The sequence below is a fragment of the Carex rostrata genome, chromosome 20 (genome assembly GCF_964058835.1).
Source record: "Carex rostrata chromosome 20, lpCarRost1.2, whole genome shotgun sequence".
Lineage (NCBI taxonomy): Eukaryota > Viridiplantae > Streptophyta > Magnoliopsida > Poales > Cyperaceae > Carex > Carex rostrata.
Genome location: NC_135937.1, coordinates 2,005,784 through 2,025,187, shown reverse-complemented (window position 1 = coordinate 2,025,187; position 19,404 = coordinate 2,005,784). Strand labels below are relative to the sequence as shown.

At 33.7% G+C, this 19,404-nt stretch overlaps 2 protein-coding genes across 3 annotated transcripts; both read left to right on the top strand.

The window, feature by feature from the left end:
- Nucleotides 1–3,213: 3,213 nt before the first annotated feature.
- LOC144572527 (Haloacid dehalogenase-like hydrolase (HAD) superfamily protein) lies at nt 3,214–9,722 on the top strand. Of its 2 annotated transcripts, none has more exons than XM_078322129.1 (11): nt 3,214–3,506; nt 4,064–4,113; nt 4,197–4,260; nt 4,366–4,414; nt 4,740–4,808; nt 5,261–5,322; nt 7,435–7,515; nt 7,944–8,098; nt 8,470–8,554; nt 8,672–8,815; nt 9,216–9,722. In XM_078322129.1, the coding sequence occupies exons 1-11, from the start codon at nt 3,232–3,234 to the stop codon at nt 9,316–9,318; spliced, it is 1,137 nt and encodes a 378-aa protein (XP_078178255.1). In that variant the 5' UTR covers nt 3,214–3,231; the 3' UTR covers nt 9,319–9,722. The 2 variants fall into 2 exon arrangements, with proteins under 2 accessions (XP_078178255.1, XP_078178254.1); XM_078322128.1 differs by having other exon boundaries at nt 4,042–4,109.
- Nucleotides 9,723–15,918: 6,196 nt separating this feature from the next.
- On the top strand, nt 15,919–18,459 carry LOC144572309 (phytoene synthase 2, chloroplastic-like). The gene is made up of 6 exons (XM_078321840.1): nt 15,919–16,436; nt 16,537–16,587; nt 16,902–17,074; nt 17,197–17,432; nt 17,534–17,726; nt 18,071–18,459. The coding sequence occupies exons 1-6, from the start codon at nt 16,109–16,111 to the stop codon at nt 18,227–18,229; spliced, it is 1,140 nt and encodes a 379-aa protein (XP_078177966.1). The 5' UTR covers nt 15,919–16,108; the 3' UTR covers nt 18,230–18,459.
- Nucleotides 18,460–19,404: the final 945 nt, after the last annotated feature.

Here is a 19,404-nt window from a genome sequence, read left to right as displayed (position 1 = left end):
AGGGAAAAATGAACCAGAGGGATAATGATGGTCATTGGATTTTTAATGAAAACATGAATGAATTAAACTTAATTAATTAGTGTATGGCAGTTAAATTACATATGTACTTACAGTTCCATTATAGGAATACATTTTATTTCTTTTTGGATATCACCAAGATACCAAGTAATTAATTGCTCTCGCCATAGATACATAGCATGTAAGTCTAGCCATTAGATCCTGCTATTATTTGTTTAAGACATTTGATTACAAATCCTTCTTTAGCTAATTTATTATTTTTGATAAAGTGGGGTAAAACCCACCGATTTCATTAGAAAATAGAAATCATGACCTGTTATGTTGGTATGCACTCCAAACATGAGGAGCAGTACCAGCTACATATAAACCACTGAAAGATCAGTAGCAAAACTAAAAAGGAAATTATGGATCAGTTACAGCCAAATGCTCACAGAGCATCAAAATAATAACGGGCATATTGCTAAAATCAAAACAAGACACTAGCTGAGTAGTAGCAATCTGATCATCATGCCAGTAAGTCATAAGGAGCCCTGTACCAAGCATAAGGATTGTATCTCATTGTGATTGGTGCACTGGAGCTTCTTCCCCCCCCTACTTTGGCTAATTAAATCAATCATAATAACACCTTCAATTATTAATGCATTGCACGTCAACATTTAGAATATCTATTTCTGTTTTGAAAATATATTATACATTTGTTTATGAGTGAGTCTATGGTACTATGCATATTACGATTTGTTACCGTGCTACGGCTCTATATTCGAGTTTTCAAATCCTAATGGTCGATCCGAACCGTTCATATTGTTCTCCATATTAATATGTGTTTGGAGACCAAATTTTACATTTTTTGAAATTTTTTTACTATTTTTTTAGATTTATTGAAAATCACTGTTTTTGGATGGTCCAGAATTTTCAGATCAAGTGATTTTTTAAATATCTAAAAAAATAGTAAAAAATTTTCAAAAAATGTAAAATTTGGTCTCCAAACACATTAATATGGAGAACAAGATGAACAGTTCGGATCGACCATTAGGATTTGAAAACTCGAAGATAAAGTCGTAGCACGGTAACAACATGTGATATGCATAGTACCATAGACTCACTCTTTGTTTATTTACCAAACCCAACGCGGCAGCCAACTCATCAGTACATGGTCTCATACAAGAACTTCAATATAAATATAGTTGTCAGGTCATACTTCGACTAGGTTCAAGACACGTGTGAACCCATGATGGTCCATCTTGATGATTTGTTTAGGAATAACTTCAGTTCAAAGGCTAGACTATATATTCAGGAGCAGATGTCAAGTAATATATGAGCGACGATTCTCTTTTTATCTTTAACAATAATATACGCGTGAGAACTAGTCTAAAATATTGAAATATTAGAAGTTTAGTCTCAAAAGGGAACTTTAATTTGGTTACCTGTCGTCTGTTGAAGGGGACGCCATATACACGATTGCAGAACCCCATTTTTGTGTATTTTGTGTCTTGTTGATGAAGGAATATTGAGATATTACAGATCGTTCGTTATTTCATCTGAGGGCTTTTCTGTAAGATTTTGTGTATTGAGGCTTTAGAATATGTTGTTTTTTTTTTTGTTATTGAGATAGTATCAGAATATGTTATTTTTTTCACTTTAATAAGGCCAATACATATATACATAAATATAAAAAATCAAAGACTTACAGTACATAATATATTGCGGGTAAGGCTAAGGTGCTATGGGTTGCATAGAGAGCTACGGTGCTATGGTTCAATATTCGAGTTTTCAAAATCTAAACGGTCGATCCGAACCGTTCATCTTGTTCTCCATATTAATATGTGTTTGGAGACCAAATTTTACATTTTTTGGAAATTTTTTACTATTTTTTTAGTAGGTAGAAAATCAAATATTTGAATGGTGCAGAATTTTTTAGATCAACTAATTTTCTACTTATCTAAAAAAATAGTAAAAAATTTTCAAATATGTAAAATTTGGTCTCAAAACACATATTAATATGGAGAACAAGATGAACAGTTCGGATCAACCGTTTGGATTTTGAAAACTCGAATATTGAGCCATAGCACCGTAGCCCTATATGCAACCCATAGCACCTTAGCCTTACCCATATATTGCATATCTACAAGTTTGATCTATTGAATTTATTGCCAACCTCATTGAATTTAATGTCAATATTGAGCATATATGTAATATAATTATGCATTGTTTACTGTCATATATGGTTGTCAATTAAAGTGATCAAATAAGGAAATAAACAATCAATATATTCATTAGGATGTGGTCCACAAATGTGTAGAACAATTTAGGCAAAGATCAAATTATTAATGGACTGATTTTGAAATTTACAATTAAGAAAACCAATTATCCAGCTGCTACACGGATTTTGATGAAGTTGCACGTTTTTTTTTAAGTTAGCATGTGGCCAGAAAATCGATTTAGAGTTAGGATTTGGCAATATGTCGACTCTACATCTCTATAAATATGTCGGTCCCCAAAGCACAAGAATATACGAAAAGTTGCAGAATTTTCTAATCATCATCTAGTCAATTTTGTGGCCTTCTCTTCTTCTCCCCATTAAATAATAGAGAGGTAAGATCATTAAGGAATTATGAACACGATCTCACAAGGGCAGTCTTGTAGTTTTGAAAGGCTTCATCCTATCACTAAGGAGGCCGCCGACGCTTCAACCTCTACATCGGCACGAAGGTTTTCTTGCCGCTGTCTCATAAGTTTATCAACCGCTTTTGAGAGAAGTTTTGCATAAACACGCTAATGGAGTCAGGTATTGCGTCTGCTCCCTAAAAATTGATGAATTCGATATGATGATCATTTTGACATAGGTAGATCAATAGTGGCATATTGAATTGAACTGTTTATGTGGTTAAATTGTTTTAGTGTAACAATAAGGTTACAACATGTTCTTCTTTACATTCTTAGTACTTAAATCTAAAGTTTTGATTTTAGAATATTTTAATATCGTACATCAATTTTAAGTTCTCGATTCGTCGGCGTATCAAACCTGTTAGTGCCTGATGTCATATTGGGCTATATTTTCGATGTTTCGTCACAAAATTGAGCCCCCGTTTCTCGGCCTGGATTTTAAACTGAAACGGGCTAAGTCTGGAGGCCCATTGGTCTGTTACAGGATAAAATGTATCCGTCGTACTGATTGTTCTTCTCTGCTCACATGTTCAGCTCTTGAAAACCCGGATGCAAACAGTTCACTCTTCTCCTCTCCATCGTCTCTCTTGCAGAGAAGCAATGGAAGCTTGCGCCTTGTCTCGCTGCCTACTCCTACCCCGCTCGGTTCCCTTCGCGAAGAAGCTACCATCTCCGTCTCCGGCGCCTCTCTGGTTTCTTAGAGAAGGACCCTTCACCAACTCGAAATTCTCCAAGCCAAGTAGGGTGTTATATCCGGCTCCCTGCGCTTCTCCCTCTTCCAGTTCGTCAGAACGTGATCTCGCGCTCCTTTTTGAAGTCGAAGGGTTAGATTTTATAATTCGTTACATGTCTGACTTAATTGATCATCACAGTATAAGATGGACTTGTACCGCTGGGATGTTAGTATTCTTATAGAGTGGTGTATACCTTCCCTGATTTTGTATTGTAGGACTTTTTTTTAATGTCATTCAGAGCTTTTTATCTCTTGGTAAGGTAATTCAATCAATGAAATTGATTTGTGTAGGATACAAGAGCCCACTATTTTCACAAATAAGTTAGTGATTAGATTGATTGATTGCAAAGAACCGAAATATTTTGAATGTTAGCTTGTTCCAATAGAAAAGTGGTAGACATTATATTTTGATAAAGCAGTTGAAATAAATCAAACTATGAAAATGGGAAAAAAAAAGAGGTGAAAATAAATGTGTAGATCAAATGATCTTGTTGTGGTTTGCTTCACTGTGGTAGTGATCAGTATGACATCTGACTTGTACAATGTCAACATATTGTTTTTCATATATTTTTCACTATGGTGTGGTTTCCTCGAATACATAGTTTTTCATACAGAACTTATAGCAGGTTTGCTATGCAAATTTTTCAGGGTTATAGCAGATGTCTACCGCTTCGGCAATCGCCAAGCTTTCAATGTAGGTGCGGCTAGTTTGCAGAGATGATATTGATAAAAGTACTATTTGTTCGATATCTGAAGTATCATTTTGTCCTTGTGTGGTCAGCATTTCAGAAGCTAGGGTTGGATTGTGCTAATTGGCCTGAACCTGTTTATGTTGACTTAATGAGGTAACTAATCTACTTAATTCTTACATTTTTCTTACTGTTTAGAAAGTAAATCTTCTCTTTTTATACAACTTGTATAACTCTTACACAAACTATTATATTTTGCAGAAGGTCAGGTCGAGATGAAGAAAAAATGCTGACCTTATTCTTTAACAGAGTAAGCTCTCTTAATTTTTTGTTATTTCAAATCTTTTGATGTTTTTTCTTTTGGCACTCACAAGTAGACCTTAGTTATTGTGGTTCATCCTTTTCCGAATAGCAGCACTTACCTAGTTTTCAGAGTTGTATTAGTAAGGTAGTTGTGAAATTTATGTTTCTTTTTTATTGTTATTTGTTTCAAAAGTGAGAACTGAGCCAGCAATTGATATACCTAGGAAGAAGAAACACATTTTTTGTTGGAATTTGTAACATTGTTCGGAGTACAATTGGTTATATTATATTTGATTTTTTTGTTATGATTTACTTTTGGTTTGATTTGTTAGATTGGCTGGCCTACATCATTGCCTACTAATGAGAAAGATTCATTTGTGAAAAGTGTTCTGCGCCAAAAGGTTGTATTTTCCAAGGATCTCACATTTTGCTTCTATTGTTGTCATTATATCAATTTAGAAAGCAACATGTGATTAGATGGAATTGGCTGTACAAAATAAAATAATTGGCTATTTAGTTAAAAGACATGAAAGTATGAAGTCTTTGTCCCTTCGAACTGGCAAGATTTTAGTAAGATACGAAGATTTTCCCATTTGTCCTACAAGGGAGAGCGAGATCTAGATTTAGTTTACAGAGTAAATGTACTCTTACAATCCATTCATTCGTGAGATTATCTGAGAAGTAAATTATTTAAAGCAGTACAACTTGAATAAGACACGATCCTCACATTGAGAGAAGAAAATATTCAAGTTAAAATTAAAGTATTATCTGAGAAATTAATAAACTGTACACGTCTGATGGAAATCCTCTTTAAATAGAAGTATTTTTTTACTTGAAATGTTACTTCTGGCAGAAAAAAGCTCTTGAGGAATATGTTTCATCCAGCGACCTACCACTTCGTCCTGGAGTTGAAAGGTAAATTCTGGATAATTTACATTTATATTAGAAGAAGTTTACATACTATCCCTGAAAAGCTATTTATTTATGCATTCGTCAGCAACTTTATTTAAATCTACACAACTATAGTTATAATTCATCGTCTAAAGGAAGAATTAAAGAGATGTTGAGCTTAATACTGACGTGGCAGTGTGGTTGCGTGATGGATGCTAATTTAGGTGGAAATTTTAATTACAGAGTAATATAATATATTATAGTATTTTGTCAAATTTTAGGGGTAGTATTATAGGCTTTAGGCCATATGACTAGGGGTTTGGGGTTAAGGACATAGAGCTTAGGACTTTTACCCTACAATTTATAGTGTAGGCATGATATAGTTAGTATATTATTAGTATTATTACTATTATTAGCAGTACCATTATTACTATTAGTAGTACTACTACTATTACTATTTTATTACTATCTACTTCACCTTGTGACTACGATTGGGTTTCATTTCTATCCTACCCCAACTTGTTTGGGACTAAAGGCTTGGTTGTTGTTGTTGTTGTTGTTGTTGTTGTATAGTATTTTGTCAAATTTTAGATAAAGATGACTATAGTAGGATAGCTTTTTGTATATCGTAGGATAAAATTAGTCATGACTTTCCTTTATAAGGAGTCTCTCTCTCTCTCTCTCTCTCTCTCTTTTTTTTGAAATGTTGGCAGTAGCTGCCACTCTCTCTCTCTCTCTCTCTCTCTCTCTCTCTCTTGCTTGTAAAATATTTTAAAGTAATAAAGTTTCGTTTGGTGACTGGGGTCTTGTATTTGTAGCCGGTTTTATCTTAACTCCTTTTGTCACTTCTGTGTCTTAGTGGCTCCTTGCTTTCCCCTTCAACTAGTATTGGAGCCAAATATTCACTAGTGACTGCTTGTGGAGGAGAGATAATCACACACAGTCGGGTTTTGGAAGATATGAATTGTTGATTTGCTCCATGAGATGGAGTTGGGTGATGACCTACACAATGAAGACCTGAATCTGTTCTTGAAGTGACATAAAATTAGATTGATGAAACCTAGGCACGATACGACAAACCTTGCCAAGGAGGGTGTGATCAATGTTGTCAACTAAAAGACTACCCACGATATCTTCAAGGCACTCACAAACATGTATACTAAACCATCAACGTCAAACAAGATGCACGTTGTAAGGGGGCTATTCAATTTTAAGTCGCTGGCAAACTTTAGCCTCTGTTACCCGTTTACGGGAAACATAAGCTGGCACCAAAAAACTTGCACAACACAAAAGATACTAGAGTGACGCAAGAAATTTGGAAAGACATTATGATCCGTAAAAAGTCAGTTAGACTTTATTGTTTTAAGAGAATTTTACCAAGTTTATGAGAGAGAGAGAGAGAGAGAGAGAGAGAGGGAGAGAGAGAGTACTTGGCAGCCACTGCCAAGGTTTCAGGGAGAGAGAGTTTTGTTTTTAAAAATACATTCAAATATGTCAGAGAGCCCATCATATAGGATCATGGTTAATCTTGTCCTATCAAATAAAAAAAAATTTAAAAACAACTATTTCACTATACCCCATCTACACCTAAAAATGAAAAAACTCTTTGACTCCCAAAGAGCATGCATGACGACCAAATGATCCCAAATAGTATCCATGACCACCACCATATCAGCATCGTACTCCCCAACTCCCAACAAGGGTTGCATTTTTTTTATCTTTTTGTTGACTTCTTCTATGATTGCTTGTACAATTCAGAGTAATTTAGTGGCGAGAAGGGGACGATGGTAAATGTTGCAAGAAATAGATTACTGGGAGTTTATTTCACAACTGAAGCTTTACGTGCTGCTCTTTTGCACCCAGCTGCGAATTTGGGAAACCAGAGTACTTGCACTAAAGGATGTTTAAGTCAATTGCCTGGCTGCAATTGAAATCCTTGTACTGGATAAAACCATAACTCTTTAATTAATTTGCCAACTATTAACAAACTATATAGGGAAAAAAATGGAAATGTGGACTTTGTGCTGTTTGCAATGCACTTCATGGAAAATTGCAATCTTTGCTTCCATTTAGTTTTCTTTCTCAACAGAAGTTCACCAGCATCTCTTGACTAGCTTTTGCATGTCAAAACACTAGTTTTATAGATGATGCGTTGAAGGAAGGCATACATGTCGTTATGCTTACAACGTACGGCCGAAACGGAGAGAAAACTGCTAGGTATGACCTTGACATTAGTGTTGTCCAAATTAAATTTTCTTTTTTGATATATATATTAAATTGCTCTTTAGGTCATTATATATGTTATGTAATTTGAGAACTCCTCAATTATGGAAAAAGTTATCCATATTTTAAACTTAGGATGTTTTCATATTGGAAGTAAGATTGTATTGGCTCCGTACTTTTGACTGTATGGTGATTATATTAGATATTTAAGGTTCGGGGTCCCTACAGAAGCTTAACATTAAACCAAATATGCAATGTGTACCACTACCCTTTACCAACTGATATCAAGTACTATATAGTGCCAAGTTTTCTGCTGTTCCCCACCGTGAAATCTAAGTTGATGCCTCTGTTAAATTCTCAGTCACCTGACACTCCCCTATTTTTTTTTTTTTTTTGTTCTCTCTGTTGCGCTGCATATATAGATCTCTGATTGAAAAATTAGGGCAAGATCGGGTATCAAAAGTAAAAATAGTTGGGAAGAAAGAGGTTGAAGAAAGCTTTTATGGGCAGCTTATATTAGGGAAAGGATTGTCTTCTAGTTTGGACGAAAAACTACTGAAAGAAGCAACAAAAGCAGGTTTTTTTAAAAACAAATTGCACATTCTTGATTTGGTGGCTCTCAATTGGCATGAACTGATAAAGCACTGGTTATATACCTTTTTTGGTCTTCAAATTGCACATTTTAGCACTGATGCTTGATATGCTGTTCCTTTGAGGATCTAGTAAGGCAAATGTTCAGTAAACTGAGAGTTAATTATATGAGGGTTCATAAACCTGCATTAAGGACCTTTTTGAAAGAGAACTTTGGTGTAACAGTTAAGGCTTGATGTGCCCTTAGTCGTTGCTGATTAAACAATCTCTGTCTTAGAGTAGCTTAGTTATCCTTACCAGAAATAGATATTTTAATTTACATTAAAGAATTATTTTGTTCAACTTTTGAACTAATAGCTTTCATGGAGAAGAAAAGGATTGCTGAAGAAGTTGCATCTATTTTAAAGCTCAGTGTGGACATTTCTACACCTCCATCCGAAGGGTTCTTTTGCTATCTACTCTATTATTTCATTTTCCTCTATGCCAATCGAATAATTAAAAGGTCAAATCAGCAAAGTTGTCCATAAACAGAATCCATGGGTTGTGAATAATAATGCAGTTTTGAGATGGTGGTGGCGACACTCCGTGCGGGGGCAGAATTGGCAGACCTACCAGTAAAAAATTGTGTTTTAATTTCGGGATCCCAGACTGGTGTTCTCGCGGCCGAGCGTGTCGCGATGCCTTGTGTTGTTATTAGGAACAGGTACATTTTGTTGGAATCCTGTGTCATACTTGTACTGTATGGGAGTTTTCTTGTTCAGGACTGATACAGTGGTCCACTTTGAATATTTTATTCACGTTCTTGTTAACTTATTTCTTAATTTCTGGTTTAGGTGTGTGTGTGCTTACTTTAGTGTGTGTCTGGGGGTTGGGGGTTGGATGGGAAAATTAAACAAGTGTATAAACGTTTAATTGCTGACTAAGGTGAAAATAGGCTAATTGGATTAGATTTACTAATCTCAATTATGTTAAATGGTTCTTGTTATGATTTCGGGAACCAGCACTAGAGCAGTCTTATACTTTCCAACGGGTCCCTTTGGAAGGGGGTAAATATTTGGAGTATGTAAAAAGTTTTTCTCAACCTGTGAGTTTTCATTTTCCAGTTTGACAGCTAGAGCAGAATTTCACTCAGCAAAAGTTGTCATGGATGGGTTCGGTGGGGCTGATCTGACAATCTCCAAAGTACGTAGCAAGATAGGGGAGTGACAGATTTACATTAAAGTACTTGAAAAACTCTCTTATAGACTACTTGCAGAGTATCATATGAACCACTTGTCTCTTAATTTTTTTTCAGAAGTACCAAAAACCAAATTATGTAAATTTGGATATCTGGGTTTTGTTTGAGAAGAAATAGGAGGGTAAACAGTATATTTCATGTTTTGCCATGGTTTATCTGAATCCCTTTATTTTTGAGTTGTAATAACCACTTCTTATGTTATCCTGTGGGTGTCTAATTCATTTCGGGAAGGGCCACCTGATCAATGAACTAGAGGTATGGTTGCGTTATTAGCAAGGCAAATTACTTTGTATGTTGTCAGCATGAAGTTGTAAATTATATTACAGATCTTGTGCTGCTTTTGATGTGAAAATGAAATAATCTTTTGTTTTAAGTTTTGAATGTATTATTTCTAAAACTATTTGGTTTATGATTTGTTACAAATTGACAAGATAAAGGACTAAGGAGTAGCCTAATTCCAAGTGCAGATTTGTTTTTGTATGAAATACATTACTATGTGTAGGTATAGGAGTTTATCGTTTATGCTTATTACAATTTTGCGATTGCACTATGTGGTAGGAAGGGGGGTCCATTTACATCTTTTTTTTTAGTAACACCGGATTACTTTATATTTTTAAAGTCCAAACAGTTGATTCATACCGTTTAACATGATAGATATATTAAAATGTGTTTGCATATTCATTTTTTTATTTTTTTACTATTTATTAAGATGGATACAAAAATTTAATGGTCTGAAAACAACGATTTTGTAAAATATTTAATAAATAGTAAAAAAATTCAAAAAAAATGTAAAATTGGATCTGCAAAAATGTTTTACTATATTCATCATGTTTAATGGTTTGGATTAACTATTTGGACTTTAAAAAGTTTAAAATTGTAGAGTGTAATCTGTTATTATAAAAAAATATTTTACTATATTCATCATGTTTAATGATTTGGATTAACTATTTGGACTTTAAAAAGTTTAAAATTGTAGAGTGTAATCTGTTATTATAAAAAAAGAGTGTAAGTAAATCCCTCCTCATTTTACCAGTTCCCTATAAATATGCAATATATCCTTTGACATTGCTTCGTTTTTACTTTTTATGGGCACTTTTTACCTTGTCTCTCGCAAAAGTGGACACTAATCTTACAAGAGTTCCATAGCCAATGGCAACTACAAGGTGCACTCTCTGCTTGTCCGCTAGTATTCAAGTTTTCTTTGAAAACTACTATTTGTTTAGCTTGTTTTTGTTTGTCATCATGGTCAAACAATAGTCTAAATTCGATATCACGACATTAAATTTGTTTACTTAATCAAAGTGAAGTGACTTTCACCTGAAGTTTCCTAAAAATAAAATATCAGGTGCGATGTATGCATGGGACATCCAATTGGTTCAAGTGTTTAATGTATCTTAAATAGATGTAGCTATCTAACACGATTTCCGAGAGAATAATTAGAAAGATAACCAGACGAAGTATTATACAACAACCTTGAGTTTATCAAATTCGAGGGATGGAACAACCACCTTTAAAAACCAAAACAAAAGTATTGATTAGTAATAGTCTGGTTTATTAACTATAGAAAACAAAACCGTACAAATACTTATTGTAGTTGCAAATGGAAACAAGTATATCACTTGTATTCTATTATGTATACGAATCAAACCTGACCCCCGAAATTCATCAAATATTTATTGATAATGTGCTGTGGCGGTGCCTCTTTCAAGGAAGTCATGGTGGGGATATTATAATATGGAATAGGACGAGATGTCCGGTACGTATAATATCAAGAAAGCTTAGCATCTTCCCCCAGATCCTGGTACAAAATAATGCACTACAAACAAACCGGTGCATCGTCATTTGCTACTTCAACAATCGAATATCTAATTGATGTCATCACTTTTGAAAAATGAACCGATCCTGTTTACACGGATCTGTTCTTTTTACGTGGCAAATAACTCGTGCTGTCGTCATCTTAATTTTCTGTAAAATAATTTCAAACTGAACTCTTTTAATGACAATTCCAACGACTAGGGGATTCGATGGACATCAAATCAAATTCGGTCCTATATTTGATTGAAATTGTTTGATTGGCGTTAAGATCCCAATACAATTTATGTACACAAATTTGAAACTATATGCGCAAGTTTAGATGTAAATCGAATGAATCTGAGTGAACAACAGATCTAATTTAATCTGATGTTCATCAAACCTCTTCTGATTTTATAATTTGGTGTTCAGAGTACGGACATGTTTGTCTAAGTGATATAAAATAGCATTGCTCAGAGGTGTCATTGAAAAACATCCGTATCAAATTATTTTACAGAAAAAAAATGAGAAGATTTCAGAGATTGCATATTTTTTTAGGTTCACATGCAGTACACAAAACCGTACATCATTTATATGTTGCACTTCGGCTGACAACCTAATTTACCGATCATGCAATTCGACTAGGAGGAGAGGACAAGCAGATCAAGCCCAGCGAAAGGCCCTGTTTTTTGGAATGAACTCTGAGAAAAGGAGATCCTCCTATTCTCCAATTCGAACCGTTCAAAATCGATCAAACGGCTTCAATTACATCTGATTTGTTTTAATAAATTATATTGATAAAAAAGAAAAATGTAATTAAAGCCGTTTGATCGATTTTGAACTGTTCAAATTGGAGAATAGGAGGGTCCATCTTTTCTCAAGAAAAGGAGCAGATTGGCTTCCCTGTTTTTTTATACGATTTCACAATATTATAGAAAATGACAAGAGTAAGGCTAGGGTGCTATGGATAGCATAAGATCATCTGTGTCACGGTTTCAAAAATCTATCGTATAAACTTCAAACTTCGATTTAAGTAGTTCAATAAATTGGTTATATAATAAACTTGTAGAATGCCAATTTTTTCACTATTTTTTATATTCATGAAAGATGGCATAAAATATTGACAATTTATTTTATTTTTAGGCTATTTTAGTCCATCTTTCATGAATCATAAAAAATAGTAAAAAAAATCCAAAAATAGTAAAAATTGGTATTCTACAAGTTTATTGTATAACTAATTTATTGAGTTACTTAAATCGAAGTTTTAAATTTATACAATAGGTTTTTGAGACCGTAGCACGGATGACCTTATGCTATCCATAGCACCCAAGCCTTACTCAAATAACAATATATAATTTCGTTAATGGAATTGGTGCACTTTCTAAAAACAATATTATAGAAAATTATGATCACACAAATGTTATATTTTAAATATGGTAAGAAGCCTTGAGAATCTAAAAATGTTTGAGTTTCAGAAGTTTGACGCAAAAATATTATTAGATCTTGATTTAAGTAAATTCGTGTCTTAAGAAATTTTTGTTTGAAAAATAATGGTTTTAATAAATTGTAACGTTTTAATTTAAGGTATCGAACTCTAAAACAATTAGTATGTATTTTTCTTATTTTTGTTTGTGACCTATTCCACAATATTTTATTTGAAGTTGACTTCATTTTAAAGTATTGGACGTTTTCTGATAATTTTTTATATGATATTTTGAGTAAAGTTTATTGAGAGAGCTTGGTGAGCATATCTGTTGAAATTGATGTATTTCAAGAGCGACTCGTGTACATGTAATATTTTAAATCAAGCATTAAAAAAATAAAATTTTATAAGCTATGTTAATACATTTATTTTTCATTATTTTTTTATGCTTGACTTTGTACTAAATAATTTTTTTTTTTAATTTACATGTACATGAGTTACTCGTGAATTAGATCAGTTTCAACTGTTTGAATTCATCGTTTAAAGTCAATCTAATATATTTTAAAGTTATATTCACAAAGCCCTCTTGGTAAGTATAAAACACACTAGCTTTGCTCAACCATTGAATCAATAATAGTCAAAATGTATGCTCTTTTAAGTTGTCGTTGTTAACATTATTGTCAAATTTATGAAATCAATAAAAATGATCAAGTTATATTTTAAATTCACAATTCTATATTATCAAAATGCTCATTACTTTTTTTTTATTCAATGCTCATTACTTTTTATATTCAATAAAGGAAGATGACTTTTTTATTTGAAAGAAAAAAAAAAAAAAAAAAAAAAAAAAAAAAAAAAGCTAATTGTGCTGGATTTTTTTTTCAAAATTCGAAACTTTCTTTAATTAGTTTTTTTCTAGTTTCGAGATTAAAGTCGTGGTTGTTGACAAGTTATAAGAAGTCACACCGAACATCTAATTGATTAAAAAATACATCATTTAATAAAAAGCTTTCCAAAATCAGGCTCAATATCTGAACATACCTAATAAGGGACGCTTATATTTTGCTTTTTTTGTTTAAGGCTATCACCGGTACTTGATCTATAAACTAATTTATTTAGGAAATAATCGTATTGGGTATATATTCTGTTTTAATTTTCGTTTTTTAGTAAATTAAACAAAGATTACTTACTCGAATCTTTAACGTTATTCTCTTTTGTTTTTAGCATTTCTTTTTATACTGAAGAAATATAAAAAAAAATATACATCTTTTTTTCGCTAATCAGTAATCACCTATTAATAATTCTTTCTACACCAACCGCTACCATTGTTTCAATCTCCATCTCGTACCTTTCTCATCAATGATGATTTGAGTAGCGATTGAGATGAGGATGTTCAATTATTTAATATTCATAAAAAAAATTATCATTTAAATAATTAAATCTCTACATTTTGTCATTTTTTACATAATTTTTTTTCTTTTTTTAGCCGCTAGATTAAAAAATTGTTCTTCTTCATCAATTATGTTATTATTATAAATGTTGTGAACTACATTCTTCTAACTTGGTAATACATAAGAAATTCGTCCTGGTCACTTGTATACTTTTCAACATTTTCCTTATACAAAAGCAAAAAGTTCAATTGAAATCAAAGGAGTATGCATTTGTACCACAATGAAACAAATGTAACAGAGACAACTTTGTTTCTTTGTGCCACTAGAGGCCAAACCCTATAGGTACCGTGCACCTTGCTCAAGAGACACCACAAACTGATCTGCACAAAGCCACAAACCTGAACCATACAATTCATTGGCATTAGAAATTTAGAATATGCTCTCTGGTGAGATTGAAGAAAGATCTGGTAACTATTAAATCTCAGTCAAATTTGAACACAAACGATTTAAAAAGCGCAAAAGAAATAGTTCGCTGTGGGCTCACCACGTCCACGACAGCTCAATGACACGGGTGATTTAAATCGAACGGACCAGATTAAATATAATTTGATTTGATAGTGGCTACTGGCTAGCTAGTCCAAAAGATTATCTTTTGGATTAATGCATCTCGGCCATCTGATTGTAAATAGAGTTCATCCGGATCTCGTCTATAACGTAGAAAGATTTTTAATATTAGTGCGGATCTAATCTGCACGAATCTTAAATTTTATTGAACGGTCCAGATATATTAACTCAAAAGATTCCTTTTGAGTTAATGCATAGGATACGAATTCAACTGCTTTGTAGTTTGTAGTATGGTGTGGTTCATTCAGAGTCAACCAAATCAAATCTGTTTAGAACTCCAGCTCACCAATTATATATTTTTGTATTATATAGGATAGTATCTAGCTAGAATCTCTCTAATCTAATCAGATTTAGACTGTCCGTATCATATATTTATAATATGTAAGCGGGTGAACCTGCTGCTTTGATTGGATGAAGCGTAATAATTAAGTAGATAATTAATGCACATATATGCATGCCCATATGCTAGGGAATATTTGGTGATTTATGACTGGCCGCCCCCACTTATTGTCTTAAATTTGTGGTCTTATTGTAGGAATCAAATCTCCTGCCCCAGAGTCACTGCGGAGTGGGCCCGGTTACTGTTAAAGGGTTTTGGATTTAGGTTTTAATGGAACCCACTCTGCAGTGACTCTAGGGCAGGAATTTCCTACCTCCGGGGAGGCAGACGATTTGATTTCCTTATTGTAAAGACATGGTGATGGCTCATAACAAATGCTGCTCCTCTTAATCAAACTAATCATCAAATGCTAACTCGGGATTTTCAGTGCTCCACTCACGGACACCTCATGCACACAAACCCCTAAATTTAAGTTTTTTTTTTTTTTGCTGAATTTATTGTTTAATCTCAAAAGACTAGGTTATTATTATTAGACTGTACTTGTGGTGATTTCTTGTCAACTTAGACCACTTTCTAGTATTTAATCATCTCTCTCAAATTAATATATAATTTGTAGCACTATTTTCTACTATTTTGATAATCTCAAACTTGCTCTATTACTCCATTTGATTCAATTAGCTCCTATTCAATAACAGTACGTAGATGAAAATGAAAGATTTGTAACTACCAAAAAGGTTGATGCTAACTTGTTCAAGTGTCAGATGAAAGAGAGGGTTCTTGACTTCATTAAATTAAACCTAGAGAAAAAGCACCAAACAAATAATAAGATTAATTATTTTATTTTTGTGAACTGCCGTAGGAAAATAATAAATAAATTAACAAAAAAAATGACTGGACTAAGTTGGTAACGGAGTCGGCACTGCAAGGTCCTATGCAGTCCACGTCAGTCTCAACTCGCCAACCAACCGTTATAAATTATAGATTCAAAAGAAAAAAAAGCACCGAGCGGCGCACGAACCTTCTCTATAAAAAAATACCGGATTCAATCTTGCACACCTTGCCTCTAGGCTCTAGCTCTCTTACTTTAAATCTCGCCAAATCAGAGGCATAAACCAAGAAAAAGAGAAAAATCAAATTTCCTCACTCAAAACCCTTCGCACCGCGAAAAGTTCTAATCTTTAGCGCCATTCATGTCTGGTTCGGTTCTCGGGCTGGTTTCTCCAGTGCACACCAAGTCTCTCGCCACACCAAGCTACGGATGGGGAAGAAGAAAAGTTTGTCGCTTCTCTTCTTCTTTGGTCTCGGCTACTTTGGTTGCGACAGCTGGACCAAGGTCGTATGACTCGTATGAAAAAATGGTGTATGAAGTAGTGTTAAAGCAGGCGGCTTTAACTAGAAAGGAGAGAAATAATCGTGGAGTCCTTGATGAATCAGTGCCACTTTCCTGGGATTTGTTATCTGACGCGTATGAGAGGTGTGGCGAGGTTTGTGCGGAGTATGCGAAGACTTTCTATTTGGGTAGTTTCCTTTTCTTCATATTCTAAATAATGCTTTTAATTGCTGGGTACATTTCAAAAATAAAATATCCTTCAATTTACAAGGAACGTGATTATTTCAGGTGCTTTGCTCATGACTCCAGAGAGGCGAAAGGCAATTTGGGCAATTTATGGTACGTCATTTTTTAACTCATTTTAATTGGCTTCCGTAGAATACATCTTTCTCACTGTTATCTTTGAATAAATTAGAAAATAAGATTGGGAATATTTACCTGATATGCGTATGTACTATAGAATACCATGTAGAGTTAAAGACCAATATATTTACCTATACACAAGTTTAAGCATATTAATATTACAAAATGTTCTTATAAAAAAATATATATTTTACTAAATATTGTGTCTATATTACTATCTTAAGCTTTGGGAACTTGATTTCAAGTATTTTGTTTTCCTGCATTTGTAATTTGTGTGGTTGGTTGTTCAGTGTGGTGCAGACGAACTGACGAATTGGTTGATGGGCCCAATGCGTCATACATCACACCAACAGCTCTTGACCGGTGGGAAAAGAGATTAGATGATTTGTTTCAAGGCCGGCCTTATGATATGTATGATGCGGCTCTCTCTGATACCATATCAAATTATCCCATAGACATTCAGGTATCACAATTTAATAATTTAATTTTCTGCGAATGCTCCTCAAGCTAATAATGTTTAGAACTTGTAGTAATTGATTATAACTATGTAAAATTAATCTTTATTACCAAATGTGATTTCTGTAGCCATTCAAGGACATGATAGAGGGGATGAGGCTTGACCTGAAGAAATCAAGGTACAGAAATTTTGATGAGCTGTACTTGTACTGCTATTATGTGGCTGGTACAGTTGGATTGATGAGCGTACCAGTCATGGGCATAGCTCCTGATTCGAAGGCCTCAACTGAAAGCGTGTATAATGCTGCTTTGGCACTTGGGGTTGCAAATCAGCTAACTAATATACTTAGAGATGTTGGAGAAGAGTATGTTTCTATCTCAATAAAAAATATATATAGCTAGTCACCCTCAATTGTGGCAAGATTGGAATTAAGATTCTGAATATTTTGGTATTGTTATGTTATAGTGCAAGGAGAGGGAGAATATACCTTCCTCTGGATGAGTTGGCACAAGCCGGGCTGACAGAGGATGACATATTTGTTGGAAAGGTGACTGACAGGTGGCGCAATTTCATGAAGGTTCAGATCAAACGTGCCAGAATGTTTTATGATGAGGCAGAGAGGGGTATTTTCGAGCTCAACCCAGCCAGCAGATGGCCGGTAAAAATTTGTATATTTGCTTCTTATTTTATTTGTTATTCCTTACAATTAGAGTCAGCATCTGGTAGACTGGTATGAACAAAGCACCAAAAGTTGAGATCCAATTGTGCTTCAATAAACCTTTGTTGTGCAATGGTGCATAGATTATGCTTCAACTTGACCAATTTAAACCTGATATACTGCCAATGTAGAAGGGAATTTTTAATCTAATTACATATTTACATTTGCATTAAATTCCAGTTCTCCTGAATTATAACAAGGGAAAATTAATGTGTAGTAGTAAAAAAAATGCACTTTAAAAGCAAGGTGCTAATCTGTTTCCTTTCAAAATATAAATTTTACAGGTTTTAGCATCATCCTTGCTGTACCGGCAGATACTAGATGCCATAGAAGCAAATGATTATAATAATTTTACAAAGCGTGCTTATGTCAGTAAGGCAAAGAAATTATTATCTTTACCAGTGGCATATGGAAAAGCTACTCTAGGACGAAAATCTTCTTAATTAATTTTTTCCCTCCCCACCTTTTTTAGTCTTTGTTTCTTCTTAAATTTTTTTTAACTCTAGTTTTTTTTTGGGTATAGTGGTCGAGTGTATAGCGCCATCATTAGTTTTTTTTTTTTATTATTATTATTATTTCTTTCTTTTTGGTCCTATTTGGGGTGACTTCCACCCCAATTTAATTGTATACTGTCACAAGGCTGATTTGAAAAGAATGTAATTTTCCAATTTAATCAGCATTCTTTTCTTTTGATCGTTCCATCGCAATTTCTATTTTGAGAAATCAAGTCCACTCCATTATGAAAAAGAAAAAATAGTGCATGTTGAAGGCTAATTGATATTTTCTTTACATTGAAATGTAATTACAACTCACAATGACTCTACACCTGACATAAAAAAAATGCTAGCAGATATGTCATTAATAATATTGAGCATTAGTAATGTGATCAAAATGATAAGATATTGGTTGGATAAAAATACTATCGTTAACTTGCGCATATCTACGGGTGGCCAAAAGAGCTCGTAGCTTCTGGCTCTATTGTGATTTTATATTTGATTCGCTCGCTAATATCTTGTTCATTATTGGATCGAGCTATTAACAAGTCAGTTTGCCACTAGCTCGGTTCATAATTAACGAGTTCAAGTTGGGGTCTGACTTACTCATCAGCTCAGTTAGGCATTAATTTGTAAATTTATGTGCATTAATATTTTATACTATCTAACTCGGTTCAGCTGGGTACAAAAAGTTTGTAAAATTTATTTTCTTTTTATAACAAGATTCAGTCAGACATGGCGAGTAACTTGGTTCAGCTTGTGACGATTTCAAACTGAGATTTCAGCTTGGACACCAAAAATTAGCTCACTTGTGACTCAAACGAGCCAGCTCATAACGAGTTCAAGCTGGATGCAACTCGTGACGAGACAACATATATCGGCAATGTTTAAGGACATGTTCAGAAAATTCATTATTTATGAGAATTCGTGAAAATTTAGGTCAGAAGAAATTTATATTCCAAAGTATGTTAGATTTTTTTTTTTTTTTGGGGTAATGGACAAAATAACTATCGAAAAATACACAGAAATCAGAAAAAACATTCCAAGGTTGAATTTTTTTTCCTCATACGTCATCTCTTATTTATTCTCCCTTTACATGTCATTATTTTTTTTTATATTTCAAT